The sequence below is a fragment of the Trachurus trachurus genome, assembly GCF_905171665.1.
Source record: "Trachurus trachurus genome assembly, chromosome: 23".
NCBI classification, from domain to species: Eukaryota; Metazoa; Chordata; class Actinopteri; order Carangiformes; family Carangidae; genus Trachurus; species Trachurus trachurus.
The window spans coordinates 6,317,074-6,335,819 of record NC_139912.1 but is presented as its reverse complement, the minus strand read 5'-3'; the positions used below and the strand labels follow the sequence as shown (position 1 = coordinate 6,335,819).

General features: G+C 41.0%; 1 protein-coding gene across 1 annotated transcript in view; it reads left to right on the top strand.

Moving 5' to 3' along the window:
- Positions 1-6,592: 6,592 nt before the first annotated feature.
- The window catches only part of LOC311006446 (transmembrane and coiled-coil domain protein 3-like), a 47,648-nt gene continuing 35,494 nt past the window's right edge, over positions 6,593-18,746 (top strand). The window contains exon 1 of the mRNA XM_083999290.1: positions 6,593-6,696. Coding sequence (XP_083855416.1) covers positions 6,652-6,696 — 45 coding nt within the window. The 5' untranslated portion in view covers positions 6,593-6,651. The remainder of the gene's footprint in view (positions 6,697-18,746) is intronic.

The window sequence follows — 18,746 nt, the reverse complement described above, 5'->3', positions numbered from 1 at the left end:
TGTTTCTCGGATTTTTGATTAAGCAAAAATTGAGCCTACAGTGCATGAAAACGTTTGACTGTAAACAGTACTGTAAACATATACCATCAAATTCTTGATAAATACATTTTCAATCTTCCTGAAAAAAAATGACAATATTCTGGAGTCATGGTTGATGAAGTTTAGCAAATATCAGAATTTTATCTCAAAAACTGAATTTTTGAGAACATTTTGAATTCTGCTCTCATGGGAACAACTGCAGTCAATGTGAGAGTGGAATTTATAAACATCATATTTTCTCTTATGAAGCAAAACACTTATCATTAAAAACAAATCACCAACATTTCCATGCTGTCAAGATGCAATTTATGTATTATCAGATTTTTGTTTAGATGACTGAATTATTGACATTTTGACCATTTCACCACAACAGCTGCCCGGGCACTGGCTCACCTGAGTGGATAAATGAAGCTACACAGCAGGTCTCACTACCAGCCAATTAGCTCAGTGAGTTAGAAGCTGGTTCTAGGTGTCAGAGATTGTGAGTTCGAGACCCAGCGACGGTGATGATGATGATGACAGATCAAAATGTCAGATGTCCTTAAGCGATTTTGCTGTCTAAATGCAATTTATGTATTAACAGATTTTTGTTTAGATAACAGAAATCTGCGTTCACAACTGCTGCCCGGACACTGACTCCCTGAGTCTATTTGAGAAGACACACACCATGTCTCACTTCCAGATAATTAGCTCACTGAGTTAAGCGTTGATTCTTGGTGTCAGAGGTTGTGAGTTCGAGACCCAGCCAGGGTGATGATGATGATGACAGATCAAAATGTCAAATGTCCTCAACACGAAACACAAGACAATTGTCCTAATGGTGGCATCACAGCAAGCTTCTAAATTTAAAAATCCAAATAGCTTGGACAGGACCATCTGCGAAGGCTCCTAACATCTTAGACTCATAGTAGATGTTTGACAAATACATATCATTATTTTACCTCAAAAACTGATTTTTCTTTTTCTGCCTACACGACAGTGAATGGCTTACTCAATTTGTGAAGCCACTGTTGACCTGCCAGTTGTCAATTAGCTCAGTGCGATCGACAATGGTTTTTAGTTCCCGAGGTTGTGGGTTCAATCCTCAACTGATGCAAATTGGACATTATAAGGACAACTGTCTTGTCTTCCTATTCTCCTGTTTGTTGCTCAGAATTGCCTAAATTTGCCCAAAAGTAGCCCGGACCCGACCCATCGCTGCGCAGCAGCTATAATCTTCATTTCTTTTTTCTTTGACTTTTTCACTAAAATGTCAAAGAAAGACAAACAAAAAAGCAAAACCATCACGACACGCGTTGGTGTTTTTTAAATTTTACCCACAAAAATAAAGGGTTTTTAACTTTTTCAAACCCACCTGAGTGCCTGCACTTTTTTCTTTCTAACATTTTTTTTTATTTACTCTTTTCCTTCCTGAAAAGGTTTATTTCTGGTGTCACCAAATCATTTTTAAGGCTGCAGCCGACAGTTATTGTCACCACTGTTTAATCTACCACTTAATTTGTGACTTTGATGTCACAAAATGGAAGAAAAACTATTGTAATTTCCAAATTTTAATCATTATTTCTACGAATTTAAGAAGCTAAAACCAGAGAAATCAACTTTCTTTAGGCTAAACTAAATAATATTTAGTCAACACAGTGTCACATCAGAATAAAAGTCCAGTTCCTTATGTGTGTGTCTGTGAGCCGGTCACTGCTGCCTGTTAATCACTGTGGGATTACACTGATCTGAGCCGAGGTGAAGCTGCAGCCTGCAGCATTTCACACCGAGGTGTGAGGAGGAGTGTGTGTTAACATACAGTTTAACACACACACACACACACACTCATGTTCGTTTAGAGAGAAACTCCGAGATCCAGGACGGAGGACTGAGGAGGTTTGTGGACTTTTATTACTTTTAATGTTTGAATTTTGACGGTTTCTGTGTGTGTGTTTGTGTCTTTAGTGCAGGTTGGTTTTCACTTGAACTCATAGAAACTTCAAACCTCCTGTGAACATGAACTGTGAGTGAATGTTAACTTTAACAGAGACAAAAGAGTGTGTGTTTAAACGTTAGACACCAGTACACAGTGAAAGTCCACTGATGCAAACCTGAAACAACAATATCGTCATAAACACGACCTGCACATAGGTTATACTGTATTACTATTATATCCTAGCCTATATGTACATCATGTTGTATTTTCTATTGTAAAGTTATGTTTGCGTTTGTGTATATTCACTTCAGATTAGTGATACAAAACTTAAAAAAAACAAACATTATAATGTGTTGTTAAAATGCAGCCAGGCAGCAGCAGCTATAAAATGACAAATAGAAATGAGCTTCTTCTGTACCAGCTGCTACATTAAAGCCATAATACATAAGAATGACGTCACTTTGCATGATAAGTAATTGTGAATTTTGATATTTTTCTACTTTTACTGAAGGAAATTTACCGATGCAGGACTTAAACAACCTGTGTTGAGTCTTTCTCCACCTCTGTCTAATTAAAACGACTCCTTCAGGAATGTTTCAGCAAAGTGTCGACAGGATGTTAGAGGAGTTAGAAGTTTCCATTGGCCGACATGTTGTTGTTGTATTTTATTTTTCTGTATAGTTTCAGGGACGTGGAGCTGTTAAATGAGGAGACTCACTGTTTCCTCGTTCGTCTTTCCTCTGGGGGACAGTTTGGAGGAGGAGGAGGAGGAGGAGGAGGAGGAAGGTGAAGAAGGTCACATCAAGGTAAGATTGGATTCAACACAATGTGTAGTAGAGTTTAACATCCACAAGAGGGCGCTGTTTGTTCTTTTGGGGGAAGGACAAGATGAGGGGGGACGACGAGGCCTTTTGAGGCTTCATCTGGAGTCAGAAACAATCTCTGTTGGAGAGTTTTGAGTGTTTTTGCTGTTTCCTCCATCGGCCGATCACCTCGGTCTGATGCAGCCGCTGTAAATGGAGCAGGTTTAATCCCCCTCCCCTCCTCCTCCTCCTCCTCCCCTTCCCCTCTGCCACGGGTAAACGCTGATGCAGCAGTTTGTATTGAAGTGGCAGCTGGTGGCGAATGGACAGAGGGATGGATGCTGGGACCGAGACCAAGCAGGGTCGCCGTGGTGATGAGGATGAGGGAGGAGGATGATAAAGGAGGAGGAGGAGGAGACACACTCCTTCTCCCTCTCCATCTTCCCTCCTGCCAACTGTCATAGCTCTGAAATGTAATCATCCTCCTCCTCCTCCTCCTCCTCCTCCTCCTCCTCCTCCTCCTCTTCCTCTACCTCTTCTTTGATTCTCCATCTCCTCTTTTTAACATCACTGTCCTGTTCCTCTCTCTCTCTTCTCCCTCCCTATATTGCATCATTCATGCCTGACTTCCTCAATCCTCGACCAGCATCTCACATCCTTGATGGAGATTTTCCAGACTCCTCTTTTTTTTTTTTTTTTAATAATTCTCCAAATATTTGTTTTGCTTTTTAAAAAAGTTCCTTTTTATTCTTATTTCTTTTACTTCTCCTTCTTTTTTTTGAATGCCGTCTCCCCTGAGTGTCTCTCTTTCTTTAAAAATATCATCGTCCCACTTCTGCTGCCCCCCCCCTCCCCCTTGTGTGTTTCTGCTCATCAGGGAGAAACTAAATTGAGGAAAAGTACAAAAAAAAAAGTGAAGTGAAGATTTTTCCCTTCATCTCTGGTGCAACAGGCTGCAACAACGTCTCTGCACCGTGATGCAGCTGCCACTCTCTATGTGTGTGTGTGTGTGTGTGTGTGTGTGTGTGTGTGTGTGTGTGTGTGTGTGTGTGTGTGTGTGTGTGTGTGTGTGTGTGTGTGTGTGTGTGTTCGCTGCTTTGATGCTTTTGATGTTGGATTTTTTCACTGGCTCACAACGTCTTTTTTTTTTTATTATTAACTTGGCACTTCTTCTTTCATCATTTAAAAAAAAAAAAAAAAAAAAAACCTGAACACATGTGAAATATTTGTGTTCATTAGTGAAACTATCAGCGGCCGTTTGGACACATCGCAGCAGGAAACACACTGAGGTGCAGCTGACGACGTTAATAATCACGGTTTCACTTCTGGTTAATTAGTGTGGATGAGTCATGAGCTCCTGCTGAAGACGACCTGATGTGGACGACATGTATCATACATCACGATATTTGATATCAGCGATAACAGTGATGTCATTCTGGGTTTTTTTTTAAACGACTTTTGCAGAGTTATGGTCACAGATTTTCTCTCCACCTCCCCGACACCATCCTGTTTATTTGCCAGAAAAGATGTTGAAATAATAGTGCATATAACAAAATTATCGTTACTGAAAATTGTTTTGGTCATAATAGATAGATTATCTTTATTAGGGACTCAGGTCCATTATAAATAAGAGAAGACAATACAAAGACACAGACAATACAAGATTAAAAACACCATCTTAGTTTTAAAACACATACAGGCACTTATTTGTCTCCAAGTATTTCGTATCACTGCGTGTAGCTAGTGCTGCTATGATGCTATTACTTGCCTGGTTAAGTCGACACATCAATCTATACATGTAGTTTCTTAAAAGAGTGGACGCATTACAAGATACAAACATACAGTATGACTCGCACTTGTCCATCTTGGGCGCCTAAGTAATATTCGAAATGCATCATTGTAAGCTACCAATAGTTTTCTCATTTTTGTGTGCTGTGTACAGTGTAATACAATATGATCTGAACAAGGCTATCTTTACATCCTCTGTACACTTATTACATTTCCTTGCAAACATATTGGCCTGTGCATAGAGTTTGCAACACATCATCATCACATAGGTCTTCTCTAATTATGTGGCCCAGATAGTTCTTTTATTGTGAAAATTTGATGTCGTGACAGCCCCAGTTTGAAGTGTAAAGTGGGTAGTTACTGTAGTCATTTATTTTAATTTTTGTCTTCATTTTATGATCAAATCACATGAAAAGATCATCGAACATAAACTAACTGAGTGGATAAAACTCAGCCCACTCAACTGTCATAAAGAAACAGACTGGCATTACCTTTCAAAATAGTTTTAGTTTAGTGGGTTTATTTCGGTCTTAGTATAGATACAAAACAAAACAAAACAAAACAAAAACACAACAAAGCAATACAATGCACTTTGACTGAAATCCTCTGGACATCATCTAGAAGCATATTATTATTTACTTTATACATAATTTGAGCAGTTTTATAGTCCACAAGATCATTGAATTTTAAGGTCTGTAGGTTTATGAAAAATTTGTTTGTTGAGTCTCGATAATCAGCAAAATAAATGCACTATGATTGAAGTCAGACAAACCAGACATAACTGAGCTGCTGCAGAGCTGATTGGGTTCAACTTCCAGACAAACAAATATAAGCATATTCCCGTAAAACGACAGATAACCATGGTTACACACAGGAAGTGGACATGCAGCAGATGTCCTGTGCAGTATTTTTGGGGCGTCTGGTTGAGGCTGATTTGCATCAAGTCGCTCAGTGAAGGAAATGTCTGTGTGTATAGTTGTGTATAGTGTATAGTTTTTTCAATTGGACGATAGTTGTGTTAGTTTTTGACAGTTTATTATTGTTAAAGATAAAATATCTGCGTCTGTTTATTGTTGTTATCGACTCTGCTGATCCCCCCCCACTCCCACTCCCACTCGTCACAGGAATGCTTTTGAACATGAGTGGGAGTTGGTGCAGAGTCCAGCAGCCTCGGTCATAAACGCACACACACACACACACACACACACACACACACACACACACACACACACACACACACACACACACACACACACACACACACACACACACAGGGCCACAGGCTGTTGTGTTATCAGGCTCTGCAGATTACAAACCGCCCGTCAAATCCTCCGTTCCCTCCTCGGGGGGAATATCGGTCGGTCTGGAGATTCCTGCACAAGCTCAAAATTCCCACACTCATTCATTCCCCTTAAACCCCCCCTCCTCCTCCTCCCTCCCTCCTCCTCCCCCCTCCTCCTCCCTCTGCTCCCTCCTGATTGGCAGGATTCAAGTTGATGTGTGTGCTCATGCCAGTGTGGAGGAAGGTTGCAGTAAAAAGAAACCGTCCTGCTTCAGGGCTGCTGCTCCTTTTAAGGTGGTATTTCCCCAGTGTGTGTGTGTTTGTGTGTGCGTGCATGTGTGTGTGTGTGTGTGTGTGTGTGTGTGTGTGTGTGTGTGTGTGTGTGTGTGTGTGTGTGTGTGTGTGTGTGTGTGTGTGTATGTGTGTGTCTGTATCTGTGTGTGTGTGCGGTTACAGAACAAGAGCGCTGCACCTCAGTCAGTCAGGACAAGACAAGGTTGGGATGTGAGAGTGAGTGTGTGGAAGTGCTGCTGGTTTGAGTCTGATAGCTACTAACACAGGAAGCAAAACATTTCACAATAAGAGCGTTGCACACACACACACACACACACACACACACACACACACCCATACCAACACACACACACACACACACACACACACCCACAGACACACACACTCCTCCTCCCTCAGAGGGTATAGTCCCAAAACTTGAAAGAGGCAGCCAGAGCTGTGTGATGTTCCTCTGAAGCTGCTGCTGCTGCTGCTGCTGTGGCTTTGTGCACTTTGCACTTTGACCCCTGTGAGGAAGAGGAGGAGGAGGCATGAGGAAGAACTACAGCGCTATCCCACTCATCTATGTGACGGAGGTTAGCGTTCGCACTTGTTACTTTATACCACTCTTGAGTTTTTTTGTTTTCCCCCCTCTCTCTCTCTTTCTCTTTCTGTCTCTCTGGCATGACGAGAGATAAGGGAGTCTCTTCTTATTCTTCTTCTTCTTCTCCTTCTTCTGTTTTTTATCTTATCTTCTTTATCTTTATCTGCATGAATGAAAGATGTGGCGAGTCACATGTAATCAGCTGCGCATTATTATTGCCCTCATGAACTCGACGTGCACCCAGCTGTGTCACATGACGAGTTCCTCTCTTCTCTTCTCTGTTGTTGTTGTGGTTGTTTCTTACATTTTAGCAGCTTTATGTGGAGAAAATGTTGTTTCCTAAATGTTAAATGTTAAATGTTAAATGTGTGATTATGGTTTCTTTTTATTTGGGTGTGTGACCAGAGCTGGTGATCAAGGAAGCTGTTTTTTTTTTTTGCTTTTTTTTTTTACAGTAACACATCCACCGGTTGGGTTAGACAAGTTTCACCACGTTGCTTTCAGTCAGACGGCTGCTGGTGATTGGCCTCTGCAGCTTGAATAACATCTAAGGAATGTCTAGACCTCATAGATCTCATGAGCTGCTTTCATTTTTTATTTTTTATTTTTTTCCCCTTTTTGAGGTTTCATCCCTCTGATCTGCTTCAGAGAAATTCAACCAGCAGGTCATGTTTGCCCCCGCTCCTCTCCTCTCCTCTCCCCTTCCCCTGTCGTTATCTGTCCATCAGTAAAAATGTCTCCTCATTGCACTGTGAGTCTTAAAAAGAGTGAGCATCCTCCACCTCCTCCTCCTCCTCCTCTCTGTGTGTGTCTGTGCTCTCATTGTGCTGACACTGCACCGTTTTATGTGTGTGCATGCATTACGTCGTCTCAGTCTGCCAGTATACGCACAACAACAAAATGCTGTTCACAATAAAAAAGAAAAAAAAGAGAAATAAGGTTATGTAAGTCTTCCAGTATAATGGGGCTCTTCCTGCCGGGCCGACAGCCTTCATCAGCGCATAAACAAGGAAATAGTTAAGATGAAGAAGCAGCAGCAGCAGGACGTTGTTAGGTTGTTGTTGTTGGTTATTTTATTGTCCCACAGTGTGTTTTCACCCTCCTCAAGGTCTCAGCTCTGCAGAAAAGTGTTGCAACCAGCCCATAATTAGCCTGGACGTGTGTTTTCATGGCTTCAGCGTCCTTGATATGTCGTTAAAAAGCCTCAGAAGCTGAGATGATGATGATCTGAGACTGTTGAGCGTTGAGCTGCTGCTGCTGTGGCGATGGCGACGGTCACTTCTTCTACCCAACCGTTCACCATGGTAACCGTCACTGTGTCTTGGATACACAGTGTTTAAGACCTTGGTCCCCCCCCCATACACACACACACACACACACACACACACACACACACACACACACACACACCACCTCTGTCTCTTATTAAACTGTGTGTTTAACCCATAACAGAGGTAATATCTCAGTGGGTATCACAGTGTAATGTGTAAACAGCACGATATCCCGTGTGTGTGTGTGTGTGTTATACTTTTATCCTTGCGTGCACTCAAGAATAATATTATGAAGTGTTGGGGTTAGTTCAGGCTATGATGACAGACCTGTGGTAGCTGTCCTTTTAATATCTCTTAAAGTTTTTTTTTTTTTTTTTATAGTTGAATATTTGATTTTTGATTTTTTTTTTTCAAGAATAAAGTTACAGTAACAAACTGACACAACATTATCAAAAAAGGGGAAAATTCAATGTCCACAAGGTGGCAAAGTAAAAATGAAATTAACTCACAGGGACAGGACAATAGAAAGTGGAAAAATAGATAAATAAATACAATTAATCATAAAAATTACAGTAATAAATAAAATACATTATACAATAATCGAAGATACTGAGAGAGACATGGGGTAGCATCACTATTCATAGTTCAAACCAAGTCAAGCTCTAATACAGAGAGATTAGTTTAGCTACCTGGTGTGCTGGTGGATTTTCCATATAAATTAAAAATGGTTTTACTTCGTCTTACTTCTTTTCTGCATCCAATAAGTTGTTTTCTCTAGAGGCACACAGCTATTGATTTCACCAAGCCACATTTTAATTGGAAGAAGGGCGTCAGATTTCCACTTTATTGCTATAGGCTTCATTTCTTAGCAATTGTCAAAAGGATTTTTGTAAGTTTCTTGGTATAATCTGTTTTAAGACTGGAATTAGTAAAGTTCCCTCGTAAACTAATTTCAGGGTCCAGTGGAAAGTTAACCCGTGGATGTTAGATAGAGTTTTATCTCTTAATGTTTTAGATCATGTTGTTATTATTGGATTTTTTTAGCTGTGATCAATGTTGGTTTATTGATTCGGAGTGTGTTGTGCAGTTGTTCATGGCTCACAGAGGATGAATCCATACAGACTTACACAATTTTTCCCTATAGTATCATTATGGGGCTGATTATTTATTATTTTTAAAGGTCCCATGTGTGGAAGTGCAGCTACATGTGTAGTGTGACTATAAATCAACTCTGTGTTCTGTATTAAAGTATAAAAGCCTCAGTCCATGGAGAAATACACATGGACACAGAGCCGTAAAACAAGCTATCAGCACTTCCTGTTCTTTATGATGTCACAACGACCTTCCTCAGTTATGATTCGGCATCTCTGAGTGTTTTTTTTTTCCCCCACTCAAATTTTTATTAACATAAGATTAATAATACGAACATTGGTTGCTAATTTGAGTTTTGTCAGTCAATTTTTTGTCCAGTTGTGCCTCTTGAAATCACATTTTCTCAGTTTTGTAAATATCTTAAACAATTGGTCAGATATCAGTCCTCTCTCCCAGGTCCTTGTCATTGTTTTTTACTTCATACTAACATTTTTTTAAATGACCTTTTTGCTGCAAAACTCATGACATACATAGGAGTGTTTATGGCTGAAAGCACTGTTGTGTCTAAGCTCAGCTGTGCACAGCTGCGAGCTGTAAACTCTTGTTCTTTTCCACATCAGCAGCTCTTTAATTTGTCTGTTACTAATTTTCCACAAACAGAGAATGTGTCTCTTTTATCTATAAACAGATTCCCAATATTAATATAAAGGGTTGTTTATGGTGTGACACAGGGTTGCACCTTATATAACCTCCTACAATGTGTATTAGATTTAAAGTTAAAAGAGTTTCCCATTCTTTTGCTGCCCTTACATTTCCCACTAAATCAAATCAGCACAAATGTAAAGCAGTTTATTATTTATGATTAAAGCCGCTATGTGTCCTGCTCCTCCTCATTATGATGCAGCTGCCTCTGCCCACATAAAGATACAGTCATTATCATCTGGTTTGTGATGTCCATTTACTGCTGGTGACCCTGTGTACTAGTAAGAGTTTCAGTGATATATGATAACATTCACGTTAACGAGGTAAAGGTCAACATTCAAACAGTGAGTCACTGCCTAACAAAATAAACATCTCATCTGTCTGGTAAAGAATTAGATTAGATGCATTGTTGGTCCTGATTCATTATTTGCCACCACTGGTTAAGTTAAGTCCCATCATCTTTTTCTGCCATCATAATTAATACTTCCAGACGTATTGTGTATTCAGCGCAGCGGCCATGAATAAAAAACATAAACCCACGCACAAACCGTTGCAGCTGCAGATGAATATTACATCACTTTCATTGCGCCCTGAAACCGTCTGTTTTCATGATATAGCTCACATAGCTGTAGGGAGGGGGGGAGGGGGGGGGGGGGGGGGGGGGGGGGGGGGGGGGGGGGGCTGATCACACCAGAGCCTGGGGCTGTAGTTTGTTATGTACTTTAGGAAGTGAATTAATTAACAAAATAACTGTGTAGCCTCCTGGGTAAGCAGGCGATTGTTCAAAGTGGGAACAAGTATAAAGACAGTACTATTTCTGTCTGTTCCACTGTGATTAAGCTGCAAAGAAATGTTATTTTCCTTATTTATTTGTCTGTCCGCGTCTCACTTGGTTCATCAGAGGATTTGCTTGATTTAATTTTTGAATGTACAATCGCTAATCCTCCATTGTCTCATGATGAACACCAGACAGTGTTCATCAAAATTAGACACAATATGACATTATATATTAGTACAGTAATGACGGGTTAAGCCAACTTGGGTATTAATATATCTGATAAGTACAGTGAACTTTTAGCTTAAAGGACAATTCCAGGCAAATTCAACCAGGGCTCTAGTTTCCCAATATTTTAGGTCTAAAAGAAGGATTCTGAGGATTTTCTTTTTAATGTCTCCTGTTTTGCAGTAGTTCTGTCTGTCCCCGCATTGTCACAGCAGTGTAGCAGATGGATCTTACGCTGTTTAGGCTGTTTACATCCCTCAAAACCAACTTTTTTTTTTCTTTTCCACACAGCGTCAGATGGCTTCAAACATACACTGAAGGGTTTGTTTACTTCAAGCAAGCGGACACGTTTGTAATCGGAGCTGTAATACAAAGTCTTGCGTGAGAGTCAAGTTGATGGTTAACTATGTTTACAGGTCGTCTGAAGCTCCCGTTTGTTTTATCACCAAAGGAATAGCAACTTAACGTCTTTGTAGCAGTGAGAGTAAGTCTGGATATTGTTTATTCTACCTGTAAACTTACTGAGAGCGTCAACTAGACTCTCGCAAGACTTTGTGAGACTTTGTATTACAGCTCCATTGACAAACATGTTGGCTTTCTTGAATGTTTGAAGCCATCTGACGTCGTGGGTGTAAACAGCCTGAATAGCGTAAGATCGGTCCACTCCCATTATACGCTGCTGTGGCGATGCAGGGACAGACAGAACTACTGCAAAACAGGAGCAACTAAAAAGAAAATCTTCAGAATCCTTCTCTTAGACGTAAAATATAAGGAAACTAGAGCCCTATAGGTTGAATTTGCCTGGAATTGTCCTTTAAGTCAGGAGCTATAGCTAACATTAATTTAGCTAAACTGTAACTTAAGGTGGCTACGATTAGTTAACTGTAACTTATTGTTTAGAAACCAGCCAACATAAGTTTGCTAAACTAACCGAAAATCTAAAGTTTAGCAACAAACTATAGCATAAGATGGCTAAACTGTTACTTAAGGTCATTAGAAACTAGAACATAGGGTTTACCTGATTCACAATAGTGTCTTTTAAAGTATAAGAAAGTCAAGACAAGATAATTAATTAGGCTACTGCTGCTTATTTCCCTACAGTTTCTTAATTGGCTTGCACAACACACAGGAGACAGAGACATTGATAGTGTGGTGGGCTATAGACACTATAGGCAAGAATAATAGGATAAGTTTCAGCACCCCAAACTGTTGTTATTTCTTTGGGCTTAATCCATGGGGTCAAACCACCTCGACCTCAAGTCACACTGAATCTAAAAATACACGTACAATCTTGACTGAGTTATGATTGCACAATTTATGACACAAACTAACAGCAACAATATAATTGCTTCCATCGTGTTGGCTGCTACAGCCAGTGTTGCAGATCGCTGTGTTGTAGGCCGAGCATAAAAAATAACTACACAATAACTAGCCTATCTTCTGCTGCTCTCTGCAACAACACCCACATGCACCTGTACCTTTGAACCTCGCCCCTGTTTTAGTTCTGGCTTTTTATCCCACAGCCTGCATTGTTCAACCAACAGTCAGAAGATATTCAATTGTTTTAAATGGCAACAGGTCCTGGCAGATGTTTGATTTGTAAAAAAAAAAAAAAAAACACTTCAGAGTTTCTCTTTCCACTTCATTGATGAATCATTTCCACAATAATAAGGAGCAAGTGGGAGGCTAAACGCCGCATGTCCCTCAGTCACATCCTCAGGAGACAGAAAGCAGATGTACACAACCTCAATACGACCTCATTAACCACACAGGCGCCCGTCACACTGATTAGACCGGGGCTACGTGTGTGTGTGTTTGTATGTGTATAATTTCCATGATGAAGATAATGACCTTCACTGATGACCAAGTAGATTTGTTGGAGTTGCATCTGCAGACCCCGGCCCCTGATTCTGCACACACATATATATTTATAGAAATGTAAGCTGTCATCCTGTGGTCTCCATTCATTTCTCATCATGTTTGCCACCCATGCCCAACCCAATTCTTCACCATGGCAACAAGAGATGATGCTAGCAGCCACGTCTGTACCGATCACAGCATCTGTGTCGTTTTTTTCTCGTATTTTTGCTTCCTTGTTGCAACTTTCTACTTTTTTTTGTGGTAAATTGACAAAATAAGAGTTGTGAGTCATAGCTGAGATTGTGCTGGATAAAAAAAAAGGATACCATGCATGTAGAGGAAGTTTTAGTCCAAAAATGACTGAATAAAACTAGCATAGTGTGTTTTATTTCATAAGATGATTATGTATTATGCAAAATCCCCATCTGCAAATTAACTAGTTATATATATGTAAAGTGAAAAGTTCAACATTTGCATGGTGCAGTATGTTTCCACCTGTTGCTATGAGCCATTCAAGTCAATATTAATTTAATCTGCTGCAGTCACTAATGTGTGTGTGTGTGAGTGGATAACTCCACATAAGATATGATAGGATTTATTCATGATTGACTTGCGTGGTTAAATTAAAGTTAAACAAAGCAGCGTATATTTATCAGTGCAGGTTGTGCATACACTCAGCCTCATTAACATACGACCTTGTCTGAGTCTGTAGCCTCAAGCTATACAGTACCTGCTCTAGCCTTATATTAAAAAACAGAGTCTTTTCCCTACTGTCATCTTTTTTTTCTTAGTAATATCAAGAGAGAATGAAATATTAGATTGCAGCTTTAATCCTCTTTGCTTCATATACTGCCTTGACTTTATGGGGCGGTTTATTCTGAGAGGTGTTTTTAAAAGATAGTACATATAAACAGAAGAGTCAAGCAGTAAATGTTTGACTCTTTATGACTCTTAAGTAGGTCAGTACCGACTCCAGATTGATGCCACTCACTCTTGTCTGCTGAGTTTGAAGCTACAGCCAGGAGCTTTGATTGAATAAACAGCTCTTTTCATTATGTCGTCTCTAGCTTGCAGGCTGCCTCTGCCTCTATTTCCACTCATTACACTGAGTTGCATCGTTTCTGCTGATGGACTGATGGTCGCCACGAGCTGTCCTACAGTTTGTACGGCTTCTCTGTTGAGTTATTTCATATTATTGACAGATAAATACAGATGACTGTGTGTTGAACCATCTCCTTTTATCTCTGTCTGACCTCGCTTTAATGCCAGTGCCCACATGTCACAGCCGTTGTCATTTAATCTACAAAAAAAATGGGGGGGGTTAGAAGAAAAGCCACTCAGAGTAAGACAAAGAGGCTGAAATGTCACAAGCTGGCGGTGCAGGGTGGGCCGAGATGTGGGCACGGAGCGAGCTGACACATGAAAGCGTGGCTGGTGCCCCACCACTCCTCCCCCGCACGCTTTGAAAAAAAAATCCTGACCCCTTAGATATATTTCAAACGGCCTCTGGAGGTCTGAGAGAGGCGGTACTGCCCTTTATGAAAGCATTCACCCATTCTCATAGTGGAGCTGCATGAGCTCATGTTACAGTGCTGCTGCTGCTGCTGCTGCACAATATTACACAAAGGCAGTGTTAATGCATGCAACAGGTTTCAGTGCAAAACCATTCATCTTTGGCACGGCTACATCCCAAAAAGCTTTGTTTATGAGCCATACTGCATATCTGATTAGAGCTAATATTGTGACAACTTTATTAATGACTTCTCAAAGCATATTTGTCCCCCAAGTGCAAATGCAATATTGCAAGGCTGTAAGGCCACAGCAACTAATTAATCTTCATGGAGCAGGCTAATTATAAGCCCTCTGTCTTTAACATGGAAAAAAAGTTAATATTTGTTGAGCGAATTCAAAGCAAAGCAAATTCAGTTTATGTTTTGACTCATGCATCATTACAGCGCCTTCATTTGGAAGTTTCAAGACAGCATCTTGCACAGTTGTGACTTGTGATGCTATATCTGTTGAAAAGAAGAATATAAATACCTGCAGCCAGGCTGAGGGCCCACGCTTGTGTCAGCTCCTGCTGCAGCAGGTGTCTCCAGAACCGCAGACTCACAAGTTGAAAACAATGACCTCAGCGTCATTTGAACAAAACCAATAATGCAAATCAATTTAGACTGCTGAAACTGAAAGGGAAGCGTATACAGCATGCACCGTTGCCCTTAGTAAACACAACAAGAATTTTGTTTTCTTTGCAAATGCAAAATATGCTGAGCAGATAATCACAGCACCTGTGTACCTGAGAGGGAATGAGACGGAGGAAGTCTGCAGCCGAGCTTAAAATATGTTTTACAGTATGTAGGCAGATAAAAGATTTGAGATCTCTTGTGGAGGAACAATGCAACCTGAGGTATTTGTGCATGACGGTAAAGACACACAGTGAAAAAAAGGGAAAGACTGAGGCTGCGTGTGGATGAAAGCAGGTAGGTCGCTGATGAAATAGGAGATCAACGTATTTAGAAAATGATTCACAGTAACTTTACCATAGAGGCCACAAGCTGTCTGAGAGTAATGAGAGTAGCACTGGAGCGAGCTTGTAGAATCAATAAGTCCTGGTTCTCTGAGACAAATGAGGGCAAGGATCCAACCAGGCCTGCCGCCAGGGGTTTAAAAGTTTTACAGTCACACGAACCTTCAAACTTTTAGATTTCTTTTTTTTTTATTATTATGTAATTTTATTTAAAGTACAGAAAGCAAAATTGCAGTTTTCAAAGTAGCAGGAGTAGAATGAATTCAGGTCGAGAAATGTTGAATCTTTGATAAGACTGGGGGATCAAACTGCATCCTGGAGGCGGTGTTGGCCCGAGCCAGTGTCACTAGACTCCACACAAAGCCAAGATGCGGATTTGCAGGAATATTCGCTGTTATTTGTTTGTGTTAAATGACCGCAGCCACATTCACCGTTCTTAATTGCTCTTGGGACGGCCCCCTAGTGGTCAAGGGCCCCTGAGCAGGTGCTTAGTTTTCTTATGCCTCGGGCCAGCTCTGCCTAGAGGGGAAATAAATAGTAACTCACATTCCTCTCCCATTGTTCCCAGTGAGTCTGCAGCAATTTATGACCCTGGGCCGTTTCACCACTGAGAGACCAAAAGCCCTGTCTCTGCCTTTTCAGGCAGGAGTTGTAATAGTAACATCAATTCCATTTATAAATGCATGCAATAAAACTGCGCCAGGGTTTGTGAAATCACGACCATGTTATTAACCTTGACAGCGCTGCCTCTATTTGCTGCAGAGCCGCATCTCCAGTCGGCTTAAATTTACCGCCAGAGTGCCACAAAGACCACCAAAACCTTTTCAATTCCCAACAAGCCCATTCAGACTGCCCCATTGATTTAGTTCCCCTGCTAGGCTAAGGACAAAAGGCACAGCTGGAAAGCAGGGAATCTCAGCTCTCCCTGAAGAAATGCTATTATAAAGCCTGAAAAGAGCCCAAGGAGCGTGAGGAGGAGGAGTGAAGCTTCTGCTATTAATTTGTTTGAAAGAGAGAGTTGCTATTGCGGTACAGATCGAGCAGCAGAGAGAGGACAGACAACTGAAACTGGACAGTGAAACTCCTACTTTCACGTTTACCCTGACCAGGTTGCCTAACGTTGGTGTTTGTCTCCAGGTTGCAACACACAATCAACTTCCTATATCGAAATGACATGTGTTAACACCCAATGTAGGCTAACCTGCCCTGAGCTACCTGGATGACAACAAGTTATGCTAGGTTGCTAAAAGAAGTTGATATGATAGGCTATGTCGCACCAAACAGTTGGTAAAAAAAAAACCTATAAACTATTTTGAACAAGTCTTATGGAGTTTCACAAGGAATTGGCAGTTTATGTTTTAGCTTAAGACAGTTTCAGGCTTTGCTATCTAAATGCTAGTTAGCTTTTAATTCCTAAAACAATTTAGGAAGGCTATGCTATGTGATCTTATTAGCCCGCTAAATCGTAAACATAGCTATTAGCAGCTAATCCCATCCTTTTTTCTCTCATCTCATCTCATTAATTTAGCGCATCAGCGGTTTTGCATGAATTTACCTTGAAAACAACTGTTTCTTAATGGTCAGTTACTATTATCTCAGCGTGGTGAATGTGCAGGTCACAATGTTTACCAGAGCGTTTTGGAGTTGTTGGATTGTGTATTTGATGAGTTTGATGAGGGAAACCAAGAAATCCCATGAGCCTCCGTAGCGTAGCTCTGAGCAGCTCTCTGCTCGCCTCTGCTCCGCCGTTCTAAAAATAGCTTGCACTGACAATTAAAGGTAACGAACCTACTCCTATAGGGATTAAATGGCAATGGGCCAATTTGCCAAAATGTTGAACTATCCCTTTAAAAAAGGTGATAACTTGGATGGATGGATGGTGATTACAACTACAAGACCGTTCTTTTTCTCAAGTCTAGCCTACATTTCATTGTGTTTCCCATCTGACCCTACAGCTGCAGTAGCTAGTGCAATGTCAGTTTGAGTCTCCTGCTTGTTACTTCTGCCTGATGTTACATGTGGATGCTCAGACTGATTAGTCATTGGTCCCCATTGCCAACTAGTAGCCACAGCAGCAGCCTCCCTCATGCCCTCTTCTCTGTCGCAACGTGTTTGTGTTTGCATGCAAGCAAGGATCATTACTCATCCACCACTGAGCCTAATGGGGCTTATCAGCATCAATAGCACAAGGTGGAAAGAACATTTATGTTAGTTGAAAGTCTTGCTGGCATATCCATCTTTTTTTTATCTTCTTTTTTTTTGGCAGCGAGATTGATCCAGAGGGGTTACGTAAATTTGAGTTTTTCAGGGCGACACAGATCCTGAGCTGTCTTTGACTGAAGAAAGGCTGCAGTGTTTGGGAGGATTCACTGAAGATGAGACTCAAAGTTACATGTAGGTACAGCAATAAACGAAGGAAATGAAGGGGAGATAGTGGGAAGAGATAAAAGCAACGAGGTGAAAGAGACAGCCACGGAAATTATCATCCGAGAGTCAGGCACATTATAAGGGAAAATGTAATTGCTGGCACGAAAGCATCAACTTACAATAAAAGAAGCGGGAAGGAGGCTGACAGATTTAATAAGATGAGAGTGAGATTTGAGGACAGGTTGCACACAGGCATTGAAAGATGAAGAGGGGGGTGTTTTCTTTTTTAGGTTTCTCTTCTTTTTTTTTTGGAAGGGGCTTCTGTGGGGGTTATATAATCCAAAAATACACCATAACTCCACTGCTCCAATTACTGAGCCCAAAGGATGTGCATGGGTATATGCAAGCGTCTCCCTCTTCATTTGATTCTGACTGAACCCATGTTGATTTGACTTTTCCCTGCTTGGCACAAAGGAGATGAGATGTACCAACAGATGCACACAGCCGCGGATCGCAGCAGCTCTTTTGCATCTGTGCTCATCTGGATGCGTCTTTATTCCCACCCGACAACAGTTGTCGCTGAGCACAGAATTCTAAACACGACAGAGCGTTTCTGTGATATAGTGATATCAGCAAAAGCTTTAGATTGGAGTCATAAAGAGTAGAGTGAGGATTTTAATGTAATTCTCTCCACGTAATGTCCTTTTACAGTAACTTATACCGCCTACAACCATACATCCCCTTTCTGTGTGAAATGGAGAAAAATGGGTGCAAGATTAATGAAACATGATCTTGTCTCGGTTTAATCTGATCCTCATAACATAAATTGATTTGTCAGTTCGTGATTATACTCAGTGTGGGTGCGCATCTCTGTGTGAGTGTCTCACAAGAAACAAAACGAACGGGAAATCAGAGACAGAGAGAGACATCTGACCACACTGTCTGCTCCGCTCGGGAGAGTTTCCCCTTCCTGTCTGACTCAGAGACACGGCAGCAACAACAGGGTTGGATTAAGACAGCTGTGTGTCAATTAGTTCTCACTTTCTCGTCTCACTCTCGCTCTCTGTTCGTCATTTGTTTTCTCACACATATTGGATGAAGTCAGTCTGACGGAGGGTGAAGCAGGAGAACTGATATCAGCATTGACGTCAGGTTTACTGGCACAGAATTAATAAACATTAACACTGGCGGTGGTTTCGTGCATCGAATGCCATTCTGTA